This window comes from Mollisia scopiformis, assembly GCF_001500285.1.
Source record: "Mollisia scopiformis unplaced genomic scaffold LY89scaffold_17, whole genome shotgun sequence".
Lineage (NCBI taxonomy): Eukaryota > Fungi > Ascomycota > Leotiomycetes > Helotiales > Mollisiaceae > Mollisia > Mollisia scopiformis.
The window spans coordinates 187,330-212,715 of NW_017263597.1; the positions used below are offsets into that span (position 1 = coordinate 187,330).

General features: G+C 48.3%; 8 protein-coding genes across 8 annotated transcripts; 5 read left to right on the plus strand and 3 right to left on the minus strand.

Moving 5' to 3' along the window:
- Window positions 1–986: 986 nt before the first annotated feature.
- LY89DRAFT_708646 (ATP-dependent rRNA helicase rrp3) lies at window positions 987–2,515 on the minus strand (the record flags this gene model as incomplete). The annotated part of the gene is made up of 2 exons (XM_018217695.1): window positions 987–2,366; window positions 2,411–2,515. The coding sequence occupies 2 exons, from the start codon at window positions 2,513–2,515 to the stop codon at window positions 1,089–1,091; spliced, it is 1,383 nt and encodes a 460-aa protein (XP_018068553.1). The 3' UTR covers window positions 987–1,088.
- A 321-nt stretch (window positions 2,516–2,836) lies between these two features.
- Window positions 2,837–4,331, plus strand: LY89DRAFT_708647 (uncharacterized protein; the record flags this gene model as incomplete). The annotated part of the gene is made up of 7 exons (XM_018217696.1): window positions 2,837–2,875; window positions 2,961–3,081; window positions 3,167–3,213; window positions 3,284–3,383; window positions 3,477–3,536; window positions 3,692–3,921; window positions 3,987–4,331. 7 exons carry the CDS (start codon window positions 2,837–2,839, stop codon window positions 4,329–4,331), a joined length of 942 nt encoding a protein of 313 aa, XP_018068554.1.
- A 2,556-nt stretch (window positions 4,332–6,887) lies between these two features.
- LY89DRAFT_720562 (FAD dependent oxidoreductase) lies at window positions 6,888–8,543 on the plus strand. Its single transcript, XM_018218579.1, has 3 exons — window positions 6,888–6,970; window positions 7,018–7,586; window positions 7,632–8,543. Exons 1-3 carry the CDS (start codon window positions 6,958–6,960, stop codon window positions 8,499–8,501), a joined length of 1,452 nt encoding a protein of 483 aa, XP_018068555.1. The 5' UTR covers window positions 6,888–6,957; the 3' UTR covers window positions 8,502–8,543.
- A 190-nt stretch (window positions 8,544–8,733) lies between these two features.
- LY89DRAFT_784191 (uncharacterized protein) lies at window positions 8,734–10,372 on the plus strand. Its single transcript, XM_018222760.1, has 3 exons — window positions 8,734–8,907; window positions 8,959–9,491; window positions 9,550–10,372. Exons 1-3 carry the CDS (start codon window positions 8,829–8,831, stop codon window positions 10,363–10,365), a joined length of 1,428 nt encoding a protein of 475 aa, XP_018068556.1. The 5' UTR covers window positions 8,734–8,828; the 3' UTR covers window positions 10,366–10,372.
- Window positions 10,364–12,187, minus strand: LY89DRAFT_620541 (homoserine O-acetyltransferase). The gene is made up of 3 exons (XM_018210918.1): window positions 12,074–12,187; window positions 11,626–12,016; window positions 10,364–11,575 (listed from the first exon to the last, which is right to left on the minus strand). Exons 1-3 carry the CDS (start codon window positions 12,123–12,125, stop codon window positions 10,486–10,488), a joined length of 1,533 nt encoding a protein of 510 aa, XP_018068557.1. The 5' UTR covers window positions 12,126–12,187; the 3' UTR covers window positions 10,364–10,485.
- A 439-nt stretch (window positions 12,188–12,626) lies between these two features.
- Window positions 12,627–19,984, plus strand: LY89DRAFT_736250 (uncharacterized protein; the record flags this gene model as incomplete). The annotated part of the gene is made up of 3 exons (XM_018220096.1): window positions 12,627–17,270; window positions 17,323–17,438; window positions 17,488–19,984. The coding sequence occupies 3 exons, from the start codon at window positions 12,627–12,629 to the stop codon at window positions 19,982–19,984; spliced, it is 7,257 nt and encodes a 2,418-aa protein (XP_018068558.1).
- Window positions 19,985–21,244: 1,260 nt separating this feature from the next.
- LY89DRAFT_132035 (uncharacterized protein) lies at window positions 21,245–22,843 on the plus strand. The gene is made up of 2 exons (XM_018205247.1): window positions 21,245–21,702; window positions 21,794–22,843. Exons 1-2 carry the CDS (start codon window positions 21,615–21,617, stop codon window positions 22,582–22,584), a joined length of 879 nt encoding a protein of 292 aa, XP_018068559.1. The 5' UTR covers window positions 21,245–21,614; the 3' UTR covers window positions 22,585–22,843.
- Window positions 22,844–22,880: 37 nt separating this feature from the next.
- Window positions 22,881–24,240, minus strand: LY89DRAFT_131990 (uncharacterized protein). Its single transcript, XM_018205246.1, has 5 exons — window positions 23,886–24,240; window positions 23,800–23,834; window positions 23,603–23,714; window positions 23,433–23,550; window positions 22,881–23,368 (listed from the first exon to the last, which is right to left on the minus strand). Exons 1-5 carry the CDS (start codon window positions 24,055–24,057, stop codon window positions 22,912–22,914), a joined length of 894 nt encoding a protein of 297 aa, XP_018068560.1. The 5' UTR covers window positions 24,058–24,240; the 3' UTR covers window positions 22,881–22,911.
- Between the last annotated feature and the right edge of the window lie 1,146 nt (window positions 24,241–25,386).

The window sequence follows — 25,386 nt, forward strand, 5'->3', positions numbered from 1 at the left end:
TCAGATATCTCCCAACTTATAAGCAACTGTCAGTTGAACTTTTGGCTAACTGATAGACTAATATCATTTAAAATCGCTAACTGATTGGCTTTAACTGATCACTTATCAGTCGACTGATCAGCTAGCTGACTGCTTTACCAGCCTGTTTGTGTTTGTGCAAACAAAAAACCCCTTGCAGTAGAAAGCGGGCTTTTAGATTGTCACAATTCGCTTCTGCTGACGGTCCTATGAGCCATGCGTTGTAGCTATCCGCGAATGCCATTGATTCCCCATTCACACTTAGTTTGTCCGTGATTGAAGGCATAGCTTGCCGCTGGCATTTAAATAAGAACAAGCTGTAACAATGTTGGCACGCAAGTGGGATAAATATATAAAAGCGAGTTCCTTCTTTGTTGTTACCTTATTCTTCCTGATAGATTCATCTAGATTCCCAAGATCCTCAAAATTGAAGTTCACATCTACATAACATTTCCTGTACCCCGAAAATTCGAAGAATTGTACTACCAAATTCACCAAGCTACATCATTAAGAAAATCTAGTACAAGTATGTTTATCGATTATTATTGTTGCTTTGTAAACGGTGCCACTATTAAATACTGACGACAATATCTATCAAGCAGTGTGTGAGGCTGACGAAGTTGTGTTCATTTGTACGCATAAGGGAATAAGTTTAAACCCTGCGACACGATCAATCAGCCTGCAGGACAAACCACAGCCGAGATGGTTAAAAAAGCGTAGCACTAAATGCGCGTTATTGACCCTCAATAAGCGAGCAATGTTCTACCAGGACAAGTGCAAAGCGTGCAGATGAGCATAAGAATGGTAGAAATACGATCTTACCTCAAGTCAGTCATCTGGGATATCGTTCGGGAGCACAAGACAAAGAATGTTTTGAAGGAGAAGGCTGAGGCTATGGATAACACACCGCCAGTGCTACGGCACATATACGATCATTGTTCAATCTGTACTTCATATGGATAGTCACTCATTTAAATGCAATTCAATCCATTTATACTCATCAATGCATAAAGGAACGTTACGAATACAGTAGCAGCATATCCATTCCCCACTCACTGACGAATCAACTCCTAGCCTTCATCCTGATCCATATCATCTCTGCTTCTCTTGCCATTTCTCTTATGCCGCAAAGTAGCTCCTGGATTTCCTCTTTTGTCGTGTAGGTCCTTCATTTCCCGCGCAGCCGCTCTTTGGGCATCCCCTACTCGCTCAGCAAACACCATGACCTCTTCTTTCACTAGTTTTTGCTCATTCAACTTCTTGCCTAATGCCGCTTCTATCCTTAACCATAACTCAACATCATATTGCGTAACAAAGGAAATCGCAATGCCACATTTACCAGCACGAGCGGTTCTGCCAACCCGATGGATATAAGTCTTGCTGTCCTGGGGCAAATCGTGGTTGATAACGAGGTCGACCGAAGGTATATCGAGTCCCCGAGCTGCTACGTCGGTGGCAATGAGCAGACTTCGAGACCCCAGTCGAAACTTGTTCAATGCTCCTAATCGTACACTCTGTGAGAGTTGGCCGTGGAGAGGTATCGCAGGAAATCCAAGATGTCGTAGCAAGATCGAAATCCTTTGGCACTCATTAACTGTACGGGTGAATATGATCGCCATCTGTCCTGCTCGCTCGTCCAGTGTATGAATTAAGTATGTGTCTTTGTGCTTGCATGGGATAAACATATATGACTGTGAGAGTGTCGAGACTGTTTCACGCTCTGTGGATGTTGAGACTCTCACGGGATCTGACAAACACGCCCGCTGTAGTGACTCGACTTTGCTGGACATGGTTGCAGAGAATAGATATGTCGTTCTCTTCGGTAGTATCTTCAGAACCTTGTCTAATATCGGACCGAAATCAAGATCCAACAGCCTATCCGCCTCGTCCAGAACCAGATATTTCAACTGCCGCAGCGAGAAACCTTTAGTATTTTCCAAATGGTCAAGCAGACGTCCTGGCGTCGCAACCACTATATGCGGCTTCTTTCCCAAAACTATCGCTTGTGAGACCATGTCGAGTCCCCCGATCAATAATGCACACCGGACAGATACCAAGGTACCTAAGACTTCGATGACTTTCAAGGTTTGCTGCGCAAGTTCTCGGGTGGGCGCAAGGATAAGAGAGTGTAGAGGCTGTGGCTGGTTTATCAATGCCTGTAAAATCGGCAGCACAAAGGCTGCAGTCTTGCCACTACCAGTCTCTGCAAGGCCGATTAAATCTCGTCCTTGTAATGCAATCGGGATAGATTGCGCCTGAATAGGCGTAGGTGTTGTGTAGCCAAGGGAATCACAGGCCTCGCATAATGATTCCAGGATTCCTAGAGCTCGAAAAGTCTTTGGAGAGTTCTCGATAGAAAGTGCCTATCCTGATATTGCGGGCTCAGTTGTACAGGTTCGGATTCGGATAAGGTAACGGCATGGTTCGAAGAGTTTAAGAGTCCATGCTCTGTTGAAACAGTAGCATCATGAATGCGCTTTCTCTTCGACGACAACATACTATTGGGAACAGTCTTATCGTGCAGTAGTCAGTAGTGGATAGAGGACCGATGAATAGTCGCTGGCTGCGAAGCTTTGCCAACAACAATCTGTGTATATCGAGATGGTTGTTGAGGTCTGAGAGATTGTCGCAGGCAAAATTTGTCGTGCTTACCTAATCTCACAGGTAGAGGCGAGGCTTCGCTAGACCCCACTCTCGCGTCTCCTGGCGGAATACACGCGACGCCCTCAAAATTCAGCTCATTGTTCTCCTGTCGGTGTGAAGTGTAATGGCACAACTACCAGCGATGGCCATGGACTTCGTCGAGTGATTTCAAGCCATGCAGTTGCAACGAGATACCGGCGACGAGTTAATAAAGGTAGGTCCAGGCTACCATGCGTCTGCTGCTGAAAATTCGTCGTGCCACCTCTAGGATCTATTTGTTATATTGCAAACGGGTGGAGAGTGGTCTGCGACATGAGGATGCGAGACTAGTAAAGGAATTGGAGGATGCGCAATTGGACCTGGACGATGCTGGGCGCTCTAGAAGGGATTTGCAGCACCAGTTGAATTTGGCACAACAGCGTGTAGGCCAAGTCAGCGTCGACTCTGATTCCATAAAGGTACGACAAGGCTGCTGAGATTGCTCCTTGCCTGCTGATCTTCGCAGAATCGAAATCCTATATAATGGTCTTGATCGATTCAGATGGTATGATCGTGAGTAGCTGCAGCCTTGGGACAGACATCAGCTAACTTGTCTCAGTTCAACGAAGATCTCATCCACTAGGGAATCGAAGGAGGAAACAAAGCAGCCAACGTCCTTCGAAATTCCATTCTCGAACATTGCAGAGAGCTTGCAGACGAGATCGAACTTATGGCCAAAGCTTGTGCGAATATTACGGGACTCTCGAAAGCTATGCGGCGAGATTGCAAACCCAGATGATTTGAGGGATTTACATTAGGATTTACACAAGGAGAAGCTTTATTCGATTTCATCGACGTTGGACACGGAAAAGAGAGGTCTGATTCGAAGATTAAAGGTAAACAACTTGCGAGAGCTAGCTGACCTGGACTGACTTTCTTTAACCATAACTGCAAACAAATCCTCCTAGGAATTTCTCACGATGCTAGCTGCGCCCCTTCCTCGACGAAGTAGTGAGACAAGACGATCGCTGCTGAATCACAATTATCGAAGGCACGCCAACCGTCCGCGAACTCGCAGCAACCAGTCTCCGTATACTAAATTTCGACAATATATTCCATGCAGAAATACTCATCAATCGTTTAGTTTCCTCTCCAATGCCTTCATCCACATGGGCCGGCGTGACATTTATTGCTCCTCTCCCGCCTCCCATCGCCTCTCCTGTCAAAGTTAAAAACGGCACCGTCAAAATACCCACACCAGTTCCCGCCCCAGCTAAGCTAGTCTGGGTCCCTGACCCCCGTGGTCTCAATCTTTTATCACAGTCGATGCCGCTGTACTCGACAAGATCAAACGACGAACCACTACCAACAAATTGTCTAATATCCATTATCTACGAGGTCGGTGTGCTAAAGGGGATGAGTGCTGTTTCGAGCATCAGTATAAAGCTACCGAGGAAGATTTGAAAGCGATGGCATATCTGGCGAGATTGAATCCTTGCTTGAATGGGCAGGATTGCGAGTTGGAGTTTTGTATTTATGGACATCATTGTCCGTCTGTTATCATGGGGTCGAATGGGAAGGAACCGGTTTGTAATGCTTTTGTGTGTCGATTTTGGAAGGAGGACCATCTGCCAGGCACCGTGATCAAGCACCCGAGGAAGGAGAGGCGGGAGAAGGAAGAACGTTATTAGAAGGGCAGGGGAGGTTCCTGAGTTGCGGACACATCACCAGAATCGAGCGACATATTGAACCAAAAGAACTCATGCAGGCAGGACGTTTGTGATGCTGGCTTCCTTGTCTCAGGGGATCGACGGGAAAGCATCTGAAAAGCCGAAGAACAGGGCTCGACCCGTAGAACTGCACCAGTCTTAAGACACTGCATGAAGATGGGCATGCTTCCAAGGTGATCGGGTGTTTGGGAAAGGAGGTAAATACATAGGCGAGGCGAGTCAGGATTGTGCGGCGTTTTGTTGAGGGGGGGTTTGGGGAAAACTGTACGATACAATGATACCAGGGATGTCAAAGGGGAATGGGCATCCACGGGTCCACGGGTGACTGGATGCCCTTCTGTACAAGAGAGCTTCTTTACAATTGAAGATGCACAGGCATATATGATCAAGAATCCGGTGATGGAACGAGAGAAAATCGTCCCTGCAAGTGCTGATTTTCATGGCCTAAGATTTCAAAGCACGAGATACAGAAGGTTCATATGCCGGCCTACAGGTAACGGTGAACGAATATTGGCCTGTCCTCCCATTTCGCCCTTTGTACCCATGTACCGCTCACAACTGCTATTGCGTTATTGCAAGTTCTAGGGCATGGCACATCGCATAAAAAGCCTCCCCTGTCTCCTCACAGAGCGCTATCGCCAACATCTCGTTACCCAGCTTTCTCACCTTGACTAACGATCTCGCAGGCCATTGTCTTGATGTTGGCAGTGGCAGAGCCTTCTTTATTCCTTAAGGTGTCTTTGATTCATTCGAGTTCCTTCGATGTCCGCTAGACGAAGTTCCTGTCAAGTCGTTGCTCCGCAATCCTCGCTTCTTGTCATTATTTCCTCGGCAAGTTTATCAAAGCGCCAGAGTGTGAGCTGGTATGGAACTGCAAAAGAGTTGGCAATAGTTCTAGGGCCGGGAGCGATTGACTTATTGCTCATGATGAAGGGTGTATGCGTTTAAGGGAGAGAGCGAAGGGCGTTTCCCAGTAAGTTGCGAGGTGTGAATGTGAACATCGGTCCATGGAGGATTTTATCTTTTCCTTCTCTAAATGACGTCGCTTTTTACATATTTTCTTGTTTTAACTTCTGGTATCTTCTCTCGAGACAAATCACAGACTCATTTTCAAGTGATGGGAGGATACACTGGGAATCAATTTGGGCGGCGCTTCGAATATAAAATGAAGCACAGTCTCTGCTATTTCAACACTATGATTACTGCTTGTCAATCTATAACCCGGACCATGAACATTCCCCCTGTGGCGACAACCTTTGGGTGTGAGCGCCTTGCCTAATCTGGCCGAATTTTCCTATTTCAGTAAGGTGTAATGGTCAAAAATGCTGGACTGCGATAGGTTTAACCTTTAAGTTTAACCTTTAACCTTTAACCTTTAACCTTTAACACAACATCAACCTCATCAAGTTCACTCTCTCAAACTCTGACCCTTCTATCCCTTTTTTTAAAACTCGATTTTTATTGTATTTTTACCTCTAAATTCATAATTCCTTTCCCCAACATTTAAATGCCTTGCCATCTCTTTCCCTTATTCCTAACCCTTACTCCCTTATCCTCATTCATTCTCCCTCCACCTCTCACTCCCACCCTTCCACCCTCATTTCCACCCACCCAAGTCACCTCACGCTATGACGTACTAAAGGTTTCACCAAAAGTTGGAGTTCTCGCTCAACAACCCTTTTAAGATTTAAGCTAAAGTTTAAAACTTAGTCTCCCCCTCACTTATATATACCCACCCTCCGCCCTCTCCCTTTGCTTCTTTCCTTCTCTCCCTTAAACACTGCAACTAAGTAAGAATGTAAGTCTCACCCCTCACCCTCTCACTCCTTCATCAAATTGTTTATCAGAATTTATCAGAGTTTATCAGCTTTCGAGTTTGAGGTGAGTACTGGAGTGGCACCCAGGATTGGAGGTGAGAGCAGAATTTGAGGTGAGTACTGGAGTAGGGCCCAGGATTTGAGGTGAGGTGAGGTGAGTACCAGTGACGCCCAGGAGTTGAGGTGAGAGCAGAACTTGAGGCGAGTACTGGAGTGGCACCCAGGATTTAAGGTGAAAGTAGAACTTGGAGTAGCGCCTAGGGATTTTGGTTAGTATGCACGAGTTTTAATTTTTAATTTAATCTTAAACTCGTGATTAATGCTTTGGATTTGACTTAATTTAATTTTTAAACTCGTGATTAAAGCCCTGTTCTGGCGCGTGCTTCTAGTTATTTTGTATTGTCACTCAGTTTAGCTTAAACATTGGCCGCCCGTTGGTGAAGCACGGAGCACATTCACTCATTGCTTTCTGGACCATGGTTATTGGTTTAACTTATTGCCATGTTTATGATTGTGCTGATCTGTGAATGACTTATTGACCCTGTTCTGAAAGATGTTTGTGTTGAGCTCTCGCCATGGTAGTTCACACCCCACTTTCCTGCAGCCAATAACATTACTTTGCGCCGTTTTGCGCTACTGTAACCATCAGTCGCTACCAATCGCTTCTATAAATATTCCGAGTCTGCTCTTGTTCATTCCTAGGCGTTCTTGAAATTTTCTGTCCCAGGGTTGAGCTCAGCTGCCAGGATTACGAGCAAGTGACTTACAACATGGCAACAAAGGGTATGTCCACCACGCTCACTTCCGTTGCACCATTGACAAGATTACAGAAGCACTTGCCAGAACATTGGAGCGTATAAATGCCGACCCAGGGGCTCCAAGAGCCGATTCAACGGAAGCTTACTGGCAGAAACCGCCCCATGCATTGGAGAATGTACAGTCAGAACACCTACCGGGCTTTACTGACATTGTCATAATTGGATCAGGTATCGCCGGCTGCTCTGTAGCCAAAGAACTCCTAGCTCTTGACTCAAACATTAAAATCATGTTACTGGAAGCTAGAACTATCACCTCTGGAGCAACAGGTCGGAATGGGGGTCATATCGCCACTCATCCGGCAATCGATTACTCTGAGTTGGTAGATCACGTTGGGAAAGATGAAGCGAAGAAGATCTGTCAATTCAGATTGGCACACTATGATATGATCTACGATGATCTGAAAAACATTGGAGATGAGTTATTGGGACCCAGTGAAATCAGGAGGGTCGTGGCTGTTTGTGGGCTATTGGACGAAGCGAAAGTGGAGAGTATGAAAGGCACGAAAGAAAGGCTCGAGACAGATTGGCCGGAGATCAAAGGACGTATAAAGATTTATGAGAAGAAGGATTCCGGATTCGAGGTATGTGCTGTCCTACATCGTTGCCAATGTTGTTGACTAGAGTAGGAATTCAAAATGTCTGGTGTTGCAGGAGTAGCAGTGGAGCTATCAGGAGCAGTTTGGCCATACCGGATGATCACCTCAATATTCGATCATCTACTGTCAAACTACCCCGATCGCTTCACCATCGAGACTCAAACGCCAGCAACAGCAGTCACGCCGCTCACCAACTCTGGTGATTACAAGTACGAAGTTATGACCGCACGTGGACCAATAAAAACGAAACAAGTAGCGTACTGTACGAACGGATACACGGGCCACATTCTTCCTAAACTACGGGGAAAGCTGTTCCCAGTTCGAGGCCACATGAGCGTGCAACGTCCAGGCCAACTGTTTCCTCGTCTAGGAAACGAGAGATCCTGGAGTGTGTTATGGGATACTGTGGGATTGGACTACATCACCCAGAATGGCAAGACTGGAGAGCTCTTCTATGGTGGTGGTTTAGTCCGAGGGAAAGATGACGGACTTGACTCGATTGGAAATCCTAGAGATGATGAGGAAGATGTGCACAATAAGATTCATCTCGCGGGTGCGTTGCCGGTGTTCTTCGGAAAGGAGAACTGGGGAAAAGATAGTGAGGATGGCCCCAGGATGAAGAGTACTTGGACGGGAGTGATGGGATTTACAGCAGATGGACTACCGTTGGTGGGGAAGCTGCCTGGTTCTATCACTGAGAGGAATGGAGATGGAGAATGGATTGCGGCGGGGTTTAATGGGTATGGGATGCCTAATAGTTGGGGTTGTGGGAAAGCACTCGCGAGGTTGATGTTGGGGAAGGATGTTGGTAATGAGTTTCCGGAAAGTTATTTCATCAACGAGGAGAGGTTTGGTCAGATGAATGGCGAGAAAGGCGTGAAGGCTATGTTTGGTATCTAAGTCTAGATAAAACTTTAGCTCTATTGTTGAACGACTCGAAGCAATACTTGAACCTCAATGACCTCCAGAAAGCCCGATAGTGTATCAAGAGCAAAGAGATATCCTCCACCATCTCAATACGGTAAGTCCAAGCGACCCCCTTGATTTAGCGAAACGTAGCTCTTCTGCCCCACCTTTGCCCCGCGAAGGACATTTTATCCCGCATCTGCTTACTGCATCTTGACACCAACGTCTTCAACGTTCTTCGCATGATGCACTTATCTTCTTGGTGGGGTCCTGTCTAGGAAAAACCTCATCAGAAATGCACGCTGTTATCTAATCGAAACAATGCAGGAGGTGACCACTTCATCTCCCTTCCGGAGAAGGCCGCCACCAAGGCTCAGGACAAAGACGGGATGCTTCAAATGTCAGCATAACCTCCATCAAAAACGAGAATATAAGTTTAAATTAAGCACAGGTCGAGAGAGGAGAAAGAAATGTGACGAATCAAGACCAATTTGTTCTGCCTGTTCTCGCAATGGATTCGCCTGTATTTGGCCCAGCACAAAATCCCCATCGTCACAACCAAACCATAAAATCCCAGACACCAGAGCAGATCCCTCTCCAGACCCTTCATCTCCAACCCCCTCCTCCCTCGAATGCATCTGGGACGACTGGGGCGTGAATACCCTTCAAGCCCCAAAAGCCCGCACCCTCTTCGACTACTTCCGTTCCGCGCTCCAACCTCTAATGTTCCGCTCACACGTCCACCCCATATACCTCACCAGCGACTGGTTCGTTCATGGAGCTCTCCAGCATTCGAGTCTTATGCACGCCTTGCTTGCCGTTTCAGCAGTCCATCTCTCGTGCTTGTATCCCGCGTATCGCCTTACGGGGATCGAATACTATTCTCAAGCTGTATCCGCTACTCGCGAGCAGTTGGAGAAGAAGTTGCTGAAAGGGACGGAGGATTGGCTTATTATGGTGTTGGTGCTTGCTTATCTCGTTGAGGTACTCTCCACTCCTCCCTCTTCTCTCCCGAATTAATCATCTGACCAGAGTTCGACAGATCTGGTTCTTCGACGACATCCCCTCCATCAAAAAACACCTCGAAGCAGCTTCCCACCTCCTGCATTCCCGTCAACTCTCCTTTAAGAAACAAGATTTAATCCCAGATCCCTCATTCGAGCGGTTGATCGCCGAATCTATCCTCTGCAACACATCCGCGATCTCGATGCTTATGCACGAATCTTGCGATGTCTCGTCTGATGTCGTCTCAAAACATCTAGAACTTTTTCCTGGTGAGAAAAGTATGGAATCTCCGTTATTGGGCGTTAGTCCCGAGCTTTATTTCTTGGTTGTGGAGGTTTCGAGGTTGTGTTTTCAAGAATCAGTGGAGATGGAAGAAGCGAAGGGGCTGGAATCGAGGTTCTTTGAGTGGAGAGAGGGGTCTATGGGTGACATTGATAGTGAGGAAAATGAGCTGGATACTAATTTTATGCTTGGGGTACGGTTGTACGTCTTATCTATTGAGCTACTGCTTGCGAGACTTCTGGGGAATCGGGAGCAGAGCGAGATTCTGGATTTGGTTGCTGAAGCTGCTGGTGTAATCGGGGAGATGGGCTCATATATTGAATGTGCGCTTAATATGGATTATTACACTTGGCCGTTGCTCATCATTGGGGCTGCAGGAAAGGGGCAGGAAAGTTGCGAGACTGTAGTTAGGGAGAGAATGGAGAACATTAAGAAAAAAAGTGGGTGTGGAGGTGTAAAACTGGTCTCTAGTTTGTTAGAGAGAGTCTGGGACTTTGATGCGATAGAGCCGGAAGAAGATGGGCTGGGGATATTGCTTCGGATCGGAAGGGAAGAGATAGCACAGTTATAGCATTGACTAGTCTTTGTGCAGTACGATTGTTCATTGCATGTCTGGTCTGCAAGTCTTTGAATTGGGTATCCTGGCCTTTCCATCTGGAGGCTTTTTTAAACAAGGTGATGCTTCGCATCCTCACCAAGCGGTAATATCATCTACCTCCGCCTCACCGAAAGTGCTATTTTTCGTGACAGCTCCGACTCCGTCCTCTACAGCTATATCCTCGCTACCTGGAACTCCCATGATATCCGGTAGCACATCCGTCAGGAAGTCCAAAATATGTCTATTGACTTGCTCGAATTGCAACAAGAAGGCGTCGTGTCCCTCTGGACTATCAATCTTCTTCAATGTTGCGTTGGGAATACCAGCTGCGAGCTCCTTCTGCTCATCGAATGTGAATAAGCCATCCGATTCGATGCCAAGAACAAGTGTAGGCTGAGTAATCTGGGACAGGGCATCGGCGATGGGGTCCTGTGAGTCATTGGAAACGCGATACCGTGAGACATCGTGGGTATCGAGTTTGCGTGTTATGGCTATGTAGCAATTACCATCGAATCGCTTGACGAATTTCTCGCCTTGATAGCGGAGGTATGATTGTGCCGAGAAATAGGTCGACGTAGGTTTCCTGCCGTTGGCGGATGGAGGCGGCGTAAGTGATGCGTCACTTGTAGCACCATGGAACTGAGGGTCTGTAAAATCCGCAGGATTACTTGCCGGAGTTGAGGTGCCAGTAGTAACGGTTGAGTTTTGGCTCTTCTGGGGAATAGACGTTGTGCTTCCGGGCCTGGAAAGTGGAGAACGCTTTGAACGGTGCCCGTCATTATGGATAGCGAGATGAACTCCGGAAGGATTTTGGTTATCGCTAATGGTCTGTTTCTTTGATGCATCTGGAATGTTTCTTCCGAACCTGGCTTCAAAGGAGTTTCGGCTTCTGTATGTAAGAAGAGCTGACATGCGTGCTGCTCCGAGACCCGTTGAAGGAGGGTCCGAAAAGGGGTAGTATCCATCGTCGTACTTTGGATCCGCGTAAATGCTTTGTCTTTGTGCTTCACCCCAACTGATTCCCCATGCAGAGTGTCGGCTTGAAGTAGCTATTGGAACGATTGACCTGACATAATCTTTCCCAAAATATGCCCATTCTAAAACAAGCATGCCGCCCATGGAGCCTCCAACGACCGCGGCCACCTGTCGTACACCCAAATCGTCAAGAAGAAGCTTATGAAAGCTAAAAAAAAGTGTTAGCTTGTGACCTTGAAGGAACAATCTCATACATACTTCACATCGTCTCGTATAGTCGTCAATGGAAATTCGGGGCCGTATCTTTCATTCTTCGGGTTCCCATCTTTACATGTAACAGGACTAGCACTTCCATAAGGACTGCCTAGACTGTTCATGCAAATGACAAAGAACCTCGAGATATCAAATGCACGTCCTGGACCTCCAAGTAGAGGACCCCACCAATCACTAACATCCGCACTGCCAGTCAATGCATGGCAAATTACCATGGCATTATCGTGATTTGGTGAAAGCTTGCCTCTCGTGCTGTATGCTAAGGGTACATTGTGAAGTGTTACGCCCGATTCGAGAGTGAAGGAAGGAATAATCGCGATAGTCTGATCTGGTATCAAGGCTGCGAAAGGGTTTTCGGGCTGTTGATGCGTTCTTTCTTGGACGTATTCAGTACCAATTCTTCTTTGAGTGGGGGATTAGTGGCACAACTGACCATATCGTGCAACAGAAGCATCTGTTGTACCATTGGGCACAGAATCGGTCATCGTGTTGTTTGGAGAGTGGTTTGAAACATCTGAGACTGTAAAAATGATTTTGATAGGAATGATTCATCCAGAAAAAACGTCATCAGTATCCAGTCAGATTTCTGCCCCGAAATCGCAGTTTGTTTCGGCAGTTTAAAGCCTCTCAGCCTTGTGTGGCTGATGCTAGCGTGGCCCATGGACTTGCCGGATTAAAGTTGGGCCGCTAACGCCGCAGACGCGAGCGGACGCCGTATTATCTTGAAGGTGAATGGAAAGCTTCGTGAAGTTGAAGTCCAAGCCGTCGAGCAGCTCGGCAGAGTTCCTTCCTACAAATAATTTTTCTTACTTGCGATCTTTCGTCAACCAGCAACACCTGATGACACTCAACGATCAACATCGCAAATTTCTTTCCATTGATTCTTGAACACCACTTCATCACGTTCGCTGGCAAGCTTTCAACCTTACCTTACCTTTAATTCCTTATGCGCCGAGATTGAGGAACTACCTCAGATCACAGTGCATATGGCACCCAAACGCAAGAGAAACGACCGCGCATCGGTGGATGGCGGTGACAATCGACCATCCCCTCATCGACCGCAAAACGCCGCTCTGGCACAGCATGATCGAGGAGGAGATATGCGTGAAGGACAAAGAAGATCGAGCCGTGGCGGACAGGGAGGCGCTGGTGGCCGCGGAGGACGAAGAAATGACGGTCGCGACAATCCTAATAAGCTGAACCTGAGCGGAGCTGGTAGAGCTACTCCTACACCTGGACCTATGTCTCCTCCTCCTCGACCTTCTAGTGCAGCAGCAACTCCTACGCAAACCCCTACACCTACAATCGATCTACCCAGTCCGGTTGCGAAGCGAGAGCCAGCACCATACTACTATGAATTCCTCACCGAAGAACGAATGGCCGCGTGGGAGGCAACTGGTCGTACAGAGGTTATTGCAAGAGGCTCGCAGGCACGTCAGGATGAGGACCCAATGGATCTCTCCTGTGTGATTCAAGAGATTGTCCGTGCAACTTGGGATGGTCAACTTGATGCGTTGGATGCTGGTTCCTGCTTGAAAGAGATTCTTGGACCACAGCTCTTTTCTGAGGCAGAGCCCAGTGGTTCTTTCGACCCACATACCATTTTCCTGGACCAAATATCGATCATGTACGAAGCTGAAGATCCCTCTCCGACCAGTCAACTCCTTCGAAGTTTCTGCCTTGCAACAGGTGTATCTGCAACTTCCATGCGAGAAAAGCTTGATGCGAAGATGCTTCAAGATCTTGGCTTAACTCGTGACACCTTCATCCGCGTTGGCGTTCGGCAAGCTACGAATCTTCTATACCGACAAGCCAATTACAATCTATTACGTGAGGAGTCGGAAGGTTATTCGAAACTCGTCACGGAGCTATTCACTACGAGTGGTGGCGAACCCCCATCGAAGGAATATGTTGAGGAGACGTTTGAAAGAGTCAAGGCTCTGATCGGCACATTTGACTTGGATGTTGGTAGAGTCCTTGACATTACACTCGACGTGTTCGCAGCTGTACTCGTTAAGCATTTCCGATTTTTCGTCAAATTCCTTCGAATCAGCTCCTGGTGGCCTAGAAATGGAGAATTGGATAGCAGCATGAGACATGGAGGTCTTCCAAGATGGGCCCTTCCTAGTTCTCCTGGATGGATGCCTACCGAAGAAGATGAAGCATTGTCGAAAGATAAGCGCCTAGAGAGAGACCTTCTCTTTTGGGACCGAGCTCGGAAGATTGGTCTGGATGCGTTCTTCGAACTGGGAAGTACACCTATCATTGGCGATGAGATAAAGCAGAGACTCCTGAAGGCGAGAGGCAGTGGTGACGCAGATCTCGATGCAGACCGAGCATGGATTGAAGCTACTGGAACCCTACCACCATCAGGAAATCGAGTTGCAGCTCAGTTGCTCGGATTCAAATTAAGATTCTATGCATCTGAGGCTCGTGATAAAGAAGATGTGCTTCCAGCAAATCTGATCTACCTGGCGGCTTTGTTGATCAAGATTGGCTTTATCTCGTTAAGGGATCTTCATCCACATCTGTGGCCCTTGGACCAAGATATGCCAGCTTTGAGAGAGTCTAGGATGAAGAAATTGGCGGAGGAGGAGAAGGCTGCACGAAGTGGAGGCGATAACGCTCTTACTAGGGCTGGTGCACTGACAGATGATTCTGTTCCTACAACCAGAGCTCGAGAAGCAGCACCGGCCAAAGCCGAGCCAGCCGCAAAGCTTGCACCCGAAGTTGAGGACAAAGACAAACTTGACGAGCCAAGTGACCAAAAGGTCCAACTTTTAACCTGTCTCTTGACAATTGGCGCTATTCCGGAAGCAATGTACATTCTTGGTCGATTCCCATGGCTTACAGAAGCATACCCCGATCTTGTCGATCTCATTAATCGCATCTTACACCACTCCATCGACCAAGTTTACAGAACAGTCCAACCTACAGCGACTCTCAATAAGGCTTTCACTACCAAGAGAGTCGCAGATGTTGACCAGAGCGGTATGCCCAAGGGCCAAGTACGACTTACAGAAGTTCCTTCCAAGAAGCAATTGAGGTGGCCTTTTCCCGAAAAATTCGACACCAATGAAAGCACTTCTTACCGCTTCTACTGGGATGAGTGGGCTGACAATGTTCCTGTCTGTCAAAATGTGGATGACATGTTCACGCTTTGCGATACTTTCCTCAATTTCGTTGGGCCTGCTGTTGGAAAAGATGCTGCTCTCCTGTCTAAGCTGGCTCGAATTGGTCTTAAGAATCTTGCCGATGACCACTCCCCGCAAAATCTGACCAGATGGGAAGGCCTTCTCAAGAGATTACTTGTGCCAGCTCTTAGCGTGACGAAGGGCAACACTCAGATCGCCAATGAGATATGGGACCTCCTCAGATTCTACCCACTTTCTGTTAGATACTCAATCTATGGCGAGTGGTTCCAAGGTGCAACATCCAGACTGCCAGCAATCATGTCAGTCTTCACCCGAACCAGAGCCGAAACAAACGCCACAATGAAGCGTATCAGTAAGAACAACATTCCGAGCATGGCGCGAACTCTTGCAAAGGCAAGTTATTCTTCACCAGGAATTGTCTTCGAAGTGGCTCTGGGTCAGATTGAAGCATACAATAACTTGACGGAAGTCGTTGTGGAGTGTGCTAAATACTTTTCTGATCTGGGGTTTGATGTCTTGGTCTGGTCCCTTTTGGTTGCCCTTGGCGGAAAGAACAGAAAGCGAACCAACGCGGAATTCGCTCTGCTTCCAAGCAAGTGGTTGCTGGCATTGTCGACTTTCTCAGGCAAAGTATTCAAACGCTACGGCCTTATGAACCTCTCACCAGTCCTCAAATATGTCAATGATCAACTTTTTCGAGTCAATGCCACGGACTTAGTCATTCTGAAGGAACTTATCACTCAAATGGCGGGTGTGCTTCCAAGTACCGACTACGGCGATTTATCTATTATCGCGATGACTGGAGGCGAGACATTAAGAAAGTTCACACTCATGGAACTTCAGGACAAGCGCTACGAATGCTTAAAAACCGGCAAACGACTGTTGCGAACTTTGACAGATAATAAGCTCGCTGGCGAATTACTCATTCAGATTGCCCAACATAGACAATCCGCTATCTACAAGATATCCGACGAGGATGCCCACATCAAGCTCCTGGCAACCATGGTGGATGATACCCAGGCCATCTTGTCCCAGTACCTTGATTTCCTGCGCAGTAACCTCTCTGTCGAAGACTTTGACGAGAACGTGCCTGGAATTCCAGAGCTACTAAAGGACTTTGGTCTAGAGCCAGGGCTTGCATTTATGATTGGTCGAGTGAGCGTGGCATACAACAAGTCCCACTCACCAAAGGCAGCTCCGAATGGAGTTGTGAAGGCTCTCACGCCACCCGAAGAAATTGCAGATGCTGACGGTGATGTCAAGATGGGAGGCGAAGAAGCTGCATTGGTAAACGGCGATCATGGCACGCCGGACGCCAATTTGATCAATGGTATCACGAAGGAAGACACACCAATGACAGATGTAAAAGAAGATTTACCTACTCGCTCAACATCTGGTTCGGAACCACCCCAATCACCGGTTGTCCCTTCCGGAAACACGATGAGCGCTATTATCGGGATTGTTAGAAGCATTCTCCCAGAGAGCACTTTCGAAACTATCAGTCCCGAGTTCTACGCAACCTTTTGGACATCTGCGCTTAATGATCTCGTCGTCCCTCAACCAAGCTATGACTTAGCTGTTGAGAGTCTTATCCAAAAGGAGAAAGAAGTCACAATCTCATCATCCTCGTCTCGATCTTCAGCTCATGCGAGAGAAGAGGAGAAGGCTAAGAGAAAGGCCATCTCTGATGTTCGTGAGGCTGTATTTCTGGAAATGAAGAAGCTTGTTGGTGGTGCAAGTATGCGAAAACAGCGTCTGCTTAAAGACAAAGCCAGCTGGTTCTTGTCAGCCGCCAGGGGTGATGATATTAGCGACACCCTTTTGGAGAAGTGTTTGATTCCTCGTCTCGTCCTCTCCCCAATCGACGCAGAATACTGCTTCAAGATGGTTAGATTTCTCCATGATAATGGAGTCCCCCATTTTCGAACACTCTCGCTCTACGCTCGCTTTTTCAGGACAAATCGTCTCCGGACTCTCATCTTCACTTGTACAGTCAGAGAGGCCGAAAATCTAGGACGATTCATTCGCCTTGCACTTCAAGACCTAGCTCGATGGCACGAGGATATTGCATTATATCAGAAGGAAGCTTTGGGTCTGGCAACTCAAAAATTGTCTGGCTTTGCGAAAGCTTTGGATGAAGAAGGCAAGCCAAAGGCTTTTCTAGAACATGACGGTGAGAAAGGCTTCCGCAACATTCTCTACATGTGGCACAAGAACCTGAATTCGGCAATTCGCGATTGTTTGGAGGGCACTGAGTGGATGCATGTCCGCAATGCTCTCACAATCTTGAAAACAGTTGTCAACGTTTACCCGGCAGTTGACTTCATGGGCCATGCCTTTATCAAGCAGTTAGAGGTCATTGCTAAGCGCGAGAAGGGCGTACGTGAAGATCTTGCATTAGCGGCAAACGCAGTGTTGGTCACATTGAGATTGGCATCGAGTAAATGGGTTATGGTACAGGCATTCCACAGTGCGGTAAGTGACATCAAATCATAACCTCATGAGTAAGAAGGCTAACGACGTACAGATCCCACCAACGCAAACCAATGGAGCACAGACAAATCCAAAATCTGTACCGGCGGCTGTCCCTAAATCTACTCTAAAGCCCACTGCCCAAGAGTTTAAACCTCAATCTCGAGCAAGGTAAGACACCCAATAAACAATGCCTTCTGTAACTTGCTAACTATCTTAGTTCTGTTGGTGTAGCTACTCCGAAAGTCACTCATACCATGGAAGTTGAAGATGGTGAAGTTGATGATGCAAAGGGCTCTGCTCCCACTGCTACGTCATCCACCAACGCCATCAACAAATCCGTTGATCCTAAGGCCGATGTCCCCCGCCCGACACTCGAGCCGAAAAAGTCAGAAATTTTGGATCGAAGAGAGCAGATCAAGCGTGAGAATGCGGCAAAGCTCGTTTCTACGCAGCCACAATCCCATGCCAATATCCCACCACGACCAGACTCCAGAAATTCTACACTTGACCGAGCAAGCCCAAGTCTTCCAAATAGGCCTGACGCTCCGTTCCCGAGTCGAGATTTGATGGATAGACATCCTCCGCGCCATGGCGAGAGAAGAGACGGCAGAGACTCACGTCTGTCAGATCCTCGAGGAATGGATAGGTCTAGCAACCGACCAGGAGACAGACCCCGAGAGTATTCCAGTAATGATAGACGAGGTGTCGAACCAGCTCCCAGGGACTTGAATCGACCTTCTGATAGAGGTCTTGGTCCTGAGCGTGAGCGCATTCGGCCAGACCCACCCCCTCGTTGGACAGGAGAGCCCAGTCGTGACAATCACGATAGATTCACCAATGGCGCTCGACCTTCAAATGATGGTCGCCTATCCCGCGATATGCCGCCACCGAGATCGTCTTCAGATCGTGGACCTGCAGCAAACACCGAAAGAGTGCCGCCTGTCAATACTGATAGACAAGAACTCATTAATCCCGAGAGAGCTGCTTTAATCTCTGGCGAGAAAGAAGTTAGCCGCTCAGAGTCACCTCGACGTGGAAGAGAAGATACACGCGATAGAGGCTCGAGACCTCAGTCACCCCGAAGACACCCTTCCGAAAAGGATCACTTTGATTCTCGACGAGATGACAGAGGAGGCCGAAATCTTCCCGTAGAACCTTACTCGAGCTCACGCGGCCGTGGTGATGATTCTCAGCCCCCGCCTGCGGGTCCTCGCAGCGACAGAGCAGCTGACAGAGACCGCGCCGCCCCAAATGATAGATCAGCCTTCCAACCTTCTCAACCCTTACCCAGAAACATGGATCTGGACCATGGACGACTGAACGCAAACCCCAGACAGCAAGCAGATCCAAACTTTGGTCGGCTGAACCCTGCCCCTGTATCTGATATACCGTCAGGTCCTCGTGATCGAAATTCTCGTGGCAATCGCCCTACCAACGCTCCTACTTCTCGTCAGACTGGCAGAGCCCCTGCGCAAGCTGATATTCCTCGTCCACCAAGCCCAGACAAGCAGCCTCCGACTGGTCCGTCAGTAAATCGTCACCCGAGACGCACAGCATCTGGTCAGTATGATCCCACCTCTACGACAGGCACCTCCGCACCAAACACACCGGTTACCGCTTCACCTGCTACCAGCATCCATCCAGATCGCCTCGCAGCACTTCAACCTGCAAGCCCGGCTGCTACACCTCCGATCCATCCAGAGCGGTTGCGAGCACTCGCTAACCCCCACGAAACTCCGATCAAGCCTCAGCCACCGAGACAGGCAGGCAATGATCATGCAAGACCACATGTCCCCCCTGTCGTCACGGCTGCAGGTCCTCCTTCCGGGCCCAAGGGGTCTCAGTCAAGCCCAACAATTCCACAGAATGGTTTTGCTGCACCTACAGGCCCAGCTTCTGCGACCGAACGTGCAGCTCGAGGAGGTAGACGTCAGCTTGCTGGCATCAACACCATGCTACAACAGGCCCAACATGGACCTGATCGCGTAAATACCCGCGGACGTGGTGGGCGAATGGGCTCTGGAATCGGACCTGATACCCCGATTTCTGGTCCTTCAACTCCTTCGATTCCGCCACCACCACCTCCTGGACCACCACCCGCTAGAGAGGTTGGCAGAGATCTTATCAACAACTCTGATCGTGCCGATCTGATTCCGAGCAGCGTTGCCCCCGTTGATGAGAGAGATAGAGATCGCAATGGACGTAGAGAGCGTTCTGGCCGTCACAGTCGCCGAAGCTCGAGAAGTCCTGTGCGCGAGAGAGATGCTAAGCGTGGCCCCGAAGACGATCGTTTGAGGAACGAATACCGTGATCGTACTGATCGTCCTCGAGGAGAACGTGGAGATGTTGACAAGGAGAGACATCAACCCAGATCTTCGCCACCAAGAGATTCGGGTTCTGGCAGAGATGGACCAGGCGGTAGAGACAATGGACGAGACCGTGAGCGGGAGAGAGACCGTGATCGAAACGAAGGAAGACGCGATGGTCGTGAGGGACGTGAGAGAGACGACATTCGTGATCCCCATGAAGCAGGTTGGGGAGGCGAGCGTGGTGGTTCTGAGAGAGGACCGAGTGGACGAAGCAGAGATTTGAGAGGAGAGACTCGAGGTGATGAGAGACGTGACACTCGTGGAACCAGAGAAGATGGTGGACGCAAGAGACACAGCGACGAAGGCATGGAGCGAGGACGTGACTCTAAGAGACCTCGCAGATAGAGGATACTAGGAGGTGTGATTCTGCGTCTAGATGCATTTGGGGTGGGAGTGAAGGAATACAAGCAAACAAGCATTGTTGATTTATTATGTACGATGGATGGAGATCTGATACCGCTTTTTCATTGCGTGGCATTGGGCGGCGTATGCAAGATGCGAAAAATTGCTGCATTTCATGGCGAGGGCCTGTGAAATAGATACTGATACATTATTGATGATACTGGATGGATCTCCCCTCTCTAAAAGATAACTGATCCTACTTCATTGTACCTACATAGCATGCACAAAGAATGCAAGAGAGATTGTGTCTCTAACACATTGTTCCATTTGACTCCGTGAAATTCTGTCTTCTGTTTCGTACCTGTCATTGCAGCTAACCGATTCATCGACATCATTCTGTAGCCTCAAACTCTCTCCTTCCAGTTATGACCGCAGATATGCCTCACATACAACATCATCACCCCCTTTCGATTTCATCTGCAAACTTCCAGCCCTCGGCTCAACATCCCCTGCACCATTTCCTCGCAGATCACATTGACGTAAAAAAGGAGACTTTGATGCCCGACCCGGCAATTCGTCACTCTAGCCGAATCATCTGCACAGCTGCATCAGCGATTACTCTCGCGTGCGATCGACGTTGGCTAAAGAGCGATCTTTTGCAGGGAACCACCCTTTTGGGTGGATGCGAGCCGATTGAGTGGAAATGGTAGGGACGTTGGGAGGGAAGTGGTTTTGAGACGATAATGGTGCTGAAGGTGCATTTGATGGCGCGGAACAGGTTGCTAATTGATGAATTGGAGAAAAAAAAAAGGGGGACTCGGAGGAATTGAGAAGTTCGATTCGGGGATGATGAATTGGCGGATGTACATGTGCATGCACAGAGATACATCATATTTCTTGCAAACTTGTCGCCGGGGTGCGCCCCACACCCAGGTTGTATATAGGTACAGAGCGGGCGGGTACACCCGTGTTGAGTTTTTGCGGATAAGGTACATTCTTGGGTGTACCTAGGTTTTTACAACACATTGTGTGCTACCTTTTTCTTGGTTTTATACAAATATCGTGTACTCCCCATTCTTTCTTTGAGACCTTTGGGATTCTATTAGCTTTTTTCCGAGTGAGACACTCTTACTCGGAAGCTTTCAAAATCCCGGGCGGGTATCTACTTGACGGGTAGGGGCAAACCCTACTAAAGCTCCGAGCGCACGCCCCGTCCTGAGGCCTGAAGGGAGCCTGGAACACATGTCAACGCCCGAGGAGATGAAGAAGGATGAATGGCTTTGTGCACCTGGATAGAACCAACATGATCACAACGACGCATCGAATTATAGCAATTGCTGAAACACCACAAAAGGGCTTTTGCATCAGGCATCCACGCCTCTTTTGCTTTTTGAGGAGTCGCTGCCTTGATCTCGAGGGGAAGCTGCAGACGCCCAAATCGCGAATCGATCCTATGACAGTTTGTACGACAGCCTGCGATGACCAAGGGTCTCTTCATGTGAGGACGCGACAAAGATGTCTTTCTTCTGTTCTTCTGAAGCTGTTCTTCTTCTTTCCATCTTTCGTCGCGTTCCTCTGTGTGTTCTTCTGTGCGTCCTTCATCATATCCAAGTCCTAGCCTTGAAGAGCTCTCATGAATCAACATCAAGCAGATTCCGAAGGGGAGGTCCGGAAGTTTACATGTTTCCCACGATTCCCTGAAGAAATCAAGAGGATGATTTGTGAGTCTCCGCGTTTCCTAACCTCAGTGCTCTCTGTTCTCTAAAAACCTCATGGTGGAATCAAGCAAACACTAACTTTGGTGTTATACAGGGAAGTGGAGCCTTGCACCGCGAGTCGTCGAGGTCAAATTTGATTGTGGAGGTCCACCTTGGCGGCCGTATTCGGAGTCGATTGTTCTCTACAACTCCTGCGAAACAAACCCCACGCATTCAGGGGCACCAGAACTCAAAAAGGAGAAATGTTTCTACACTATCACCCGAACACCTGTTGCTCTGGAAGTCTGCCAGGACTCGAGAAACGCTGTTTTGTTATTCTATCCGCTGTCTTTCGGGTCTGTTTGGTACCATCCCAGGATTCGCTTCAACTTTAGTCTGGACACGTTATACCTGGACGAGGATTTCTACAAGGTATCTCCACTCTTCTTCAGCATTTTGAACAACGAAGAAACGACAAAACTCCGCTACCTTGCCCTGGATTACGATAGTGATGGTGTGAGGCCAGGCTGCGGAAGCTACCTGAAAGACAAGAACTTTTCGAAACTCATCCAGAGATCCGTGGAAGGGCTCAAGGCCCTTCGAGAGCTCATCATGGTACAACAGGTCCAATATTGGGTCGCTGAAGCAGAGTTTGATGTACCGGGAGGGCATTTTGATAATAGGCGTGACCTCGAGTTTGATCGGACCTACCTTCACGAAACCATGCTTCCGTTCCTCAAAGGACGCTTCCCGGAACTACGTCCTTGGACCGAAGACTGGAACGTATGCAAGCAGACTGTGTTGTTGGGGTGGCGAGACAGCATGATATGGTATTGGAAAAACGACGAAGGAACCGAGGGGGGAAAATGCGAAAAGGCCTCCGATTACCAAGTACCCTGGAAATGAGTGGATGGATTGCGAAATGCGCACCAACATCGAAGCACCGAGATGTGACTGAGCTCCACACTTGTGGCCAAACGACAAATGGGGACGGAGCTATTCTAGCTGGGGACAAAGACTCCTTGACACTTCACCTTCCTTTGGTAGCTATTCCAATATTCGTAACATATCTCACACTCATTCGCTTTGAAAGACCGAAAGGCAGCAAAAATATAACTCCACACTTAAATATTGGTATCAAATCGCATCCAAACCCTATTTACACACAATAAACACTCCCATAAATCATAATACACATCCCATCCCCATCCCAACTTTTCCCCACCGCGCACCCTAAGAAACCGTAACATCGACCGTCTTCTTAATCCCCTGCAACGGCCACACATCCTCACTACTCTCCCCATCCCCCTTCACAATCTCCTCCTCGCTCTTATTACTCCCGCTCTCCACCCCCGTAATCCTTACATCGTACGGCGCCTTCGCCTCTCCTCCCCCCGCCAACTTATTCTGGCTCTGCAGACTATTCATCCCAATCCCATCCTCGTGGATATAATACTTATGTCGCGTGCCGCCCATATTGGCGCTGGACGTGATGCCGCGCGTGCGCAGGGACCGCGTCGTCTCGAGGATGGAGCGGAAGAGCGGGCGGAGCGAGGGCAGCGAGGCGGCCAGGATGCCGACGTAGAGTTCGATGCTGTTCCAGATGAAGTAGGAGTCGTTGCGGGTGGAGTCTGGGTTGGAGAGGACGTTGGATTGGATGACGGTTTTGACGATCGAGGCGGCACAGGCGCTTTGGGGTTTGTTAGTGTGGAAGAGAGGGAAAGAGGGGGGATGGGGGGTTTGGGGTGGCGTACAAGTATCCGAGGGATAAGATGGCGATGAGGGAGATTCTGGTGCGGATGTTGACTTGGAGGTTCCAGACCATGGGGATTGGGAGGGATGCAAAGAGGACGTCGGTTACGATGTTTACGCCTGGAATGAGTCAGGTCAGAAATGTTGTGAGAGAGGTGTTTGGAATACTGACAGCTGTTGAACATGCCGATTGCGGTAAATGTCGCATTGCTGAAGCATTTTGCGTTGGGCTCGCCGGCTGCATCCCAGCTTGCTCGAATGGGTATACAAGAGAATATGAGTGTCTGAGCACTCGTTAGACCAATCCTTGATAAAATATATGCAGCATTTGATCCTTTCTTCAGTAGAGAAAATGGTAGAGACACTTACGCCAGCGCTAGATAATGTAAAAGCAACCAAAAACGCTGTAAATGACTGTCAGCTTGTGCATTCAGAGCGATCTAGCCAAAACTCACCAATCATGCAGTATAAAAATATCTTATATCCTTTGCCAGGCACCAGCCTTAACAAAAACGTAGCGACAGATAACTTGATGAGAGATATTCCGACAGTCACGATTAAAGAGTGGAAGTATTGCCAATGGAGCATCTTGACCAGCTCTGCTGGTTTTATTGCCGACATGTGCATTCCTACTCCGTGGCTTGTTTCTCCGATGAAGCAAATCAGAACTCCGACACCGCATATCTAGGAAGGAATCAGTAAATTTGACTCAAGCACAAGCAATTGAGCTTGTTCTGAAGATGTGTTGTGGAGGAGGGCTTCAGAGCAGTTGATGATGTCTAAGTGAGTGCGTCAAAGTCTGATCCGTACGCGGACAATTCCGCGGTTTGACTTCGCTCCAAAATTTGACTTCGCTTGGCGTAAGTACAACAAAAAGTCTTCACTTACTGTTGCTGCTGTGATCAAATAATCATCTGTGCCCATTGTTTTCAACATCACCGCTCGAACGTACACTCTAGCTGCAACCACAAGCACCGTAATTCCACAGAAGAAGCCATTGATAGCTAATATCGAAGGAGCGTTCGTCGATGTATCTGTCGAGGTTTCTGCAACATCATCCAACCTGAAAACCGAAGGCATATCGACGTTGATAATGGGATATTCACAAGTCCATGCGTAGGTTGATCTTTCCTTTTGAAAACCCTCGTTAATCGTGTACCAAGACTGAGGATTGCGATCGACCAGATGTATAAGGGTGGAGGGGAGGACCGTGTGAGAAGTAAAACCCTGACAGGTTGATCACGGATGAGATCTTGCGTTCAACGTCTGAAGAACCCTACAAGTCACTTTGTGGGGCTGTCGTTTCTATATACTACCCGAGCCTACCGAGGGGATGAAAGAACGAGCCTGGGATGAACATGTTCCTGAGGAAGAAGGTCACTTGCATTCTTGGCACCCGAATCAGCACTGCAACCGTGAGGGATAGTATGAGGAATATAGCAAGCTTCAGATGGTCCTCCTCGCCAGTTCCTGCAAGTGCATGATGACAACCAATTCAGGAACTGGTACGATGGTACCTTTCCCAGAAAAGGGTACCTATCGCACATAGTGATGCAAGGAGTCCACAGGAAGGCTAGTCAATAGCGCCACAGGTTTGGAGTTTGCCGAATACAAACAGGATGAAAGGCACTACCCCGTTAGCTACCGAGGCTTCCAAGCGATGGTCTGCTGCAATGTTCACTTGAACAGCTCCGGTACGGATACGATGAAGCGGCTTGGTCGGAAGCGAGTCAAGCGAGCAGTTCCCCATAACTCTGCTCCTATCGCATCTGTCAATTCAGTTCAAGGGTGACAGAATTCGCAAACCGCTAATGCATGGAATGAAATTAAGAACTCGTGGCCGCAATCAACATTCAAGTTCAGATCCTTGCTCTCCGATTCCAGGACTCGAGTTACTAGGGGCTTTTACCGATTCACCCACGGTTCTTCAGACTCATTCGGAAAATGAGCCACCGA

What these genes read in the sequence shown, in the direction of transcription:
- LY89DRAFT_620541 (XM_018210918.1), bottom strand. Translation starts at nt 12,125, where the DNA reads ATGACCGATTCTGTGCCCAATGGTACAACAGATGCTTCTGTTGCACGA. An exon ending in TGCTTCTGTTGCACGATATG is followed by an intron (nt 12,017 to 12,073) that starts GTCAGTTGTGCC and finishes AATACGTCCAAG; the next exon opens with AAAGAACGCATCAACAGCCC. An exon ending in ACTATACGAGACGATGTGAA is followed by an intron (nt 11,576 to 11,625) that starts GTATGTATGAGA and finishes ACTTTTTTTTAG; the next exon opens with CTTTCATAAGCTTCTTCTTG.
- LY89DRAFT_132035 (XM_018205247.1), top strand. Translation starts at nt 21,615, where the DNA reads ATGAATCAACATCAAGCAGATTCCGAAGGGGAGGTCCGGAAGTTTACA. An exon ending in AGAAATCAAGAGGATGATTT is followed by an intron (nt 21,703 to 21,793) that starts GTGAGTCTCCGC and finishes GGTGTTATACAG; the next exon opens with GGAAGTGGAGCCTTGCACCG.
- LY89DRAFT_131990 (XM_018205246.1), bottom strand. Translation starts at nt 24,057, where the DNA reads ATGCACATGTCGGCAATAAAACCAGCAGAGCTGGTCAAGATGCTCCAT. An exon ending in ATTTTTATACTGCATGATTG is followed by an intron (nt 23,835 to 23,885) that starts GTGAGTTTTGGC and finishes AGTCATTTACAG; the next exon opens with CGTTTTTGGTTGCTTTTACA. An exon ending in TTACATTATCTAGCGCTGGC is followed by an intron (nt 23,715 to 23,799) that starts GTAAGTGTCTCT and finishes ACGAGTGCTCAG; the next exon opens with ACACTCATATTCTCTTGTAT.
- LY89DRAFT_720562 (XM_018218579.1), top strand. An exon ending in AGAAGGATTCCGGATTCGAG is followed by an intron (nt 7,587 to 7,631) that starts GTATGTGCTGTC and finishes TGACTAGAGTAG; the next exon opens with GAATTCAAAATGTCTGGTGT.
- LY89DRAFT_784191 (XM_018222760.1), top strand. Translation starts at nt 8,829, where the DNA reads ATGCAGGAGGTGACCACTTCATCTCCCTTCCGGAGAAGGCCGCCACCA. An exon ending in AAAGACGGGATGCTTCAAAT is followed by an intron (nt 8,908 to 8,958) that starts GTCAGCATAACC and finishes AATTAAGCACAG; the next exon opens with GTCGAGAGAGGAGAAAGAAA. An exon ending in TGCTTGCTTATCTCGTTGAG is followed by an intron (nt 9,492 to 9,549) that starts GTACTCTCCACT and finishes AGAGTTCGACAG; the next exon opens with ATCTGGTTCTTCGACGACAT.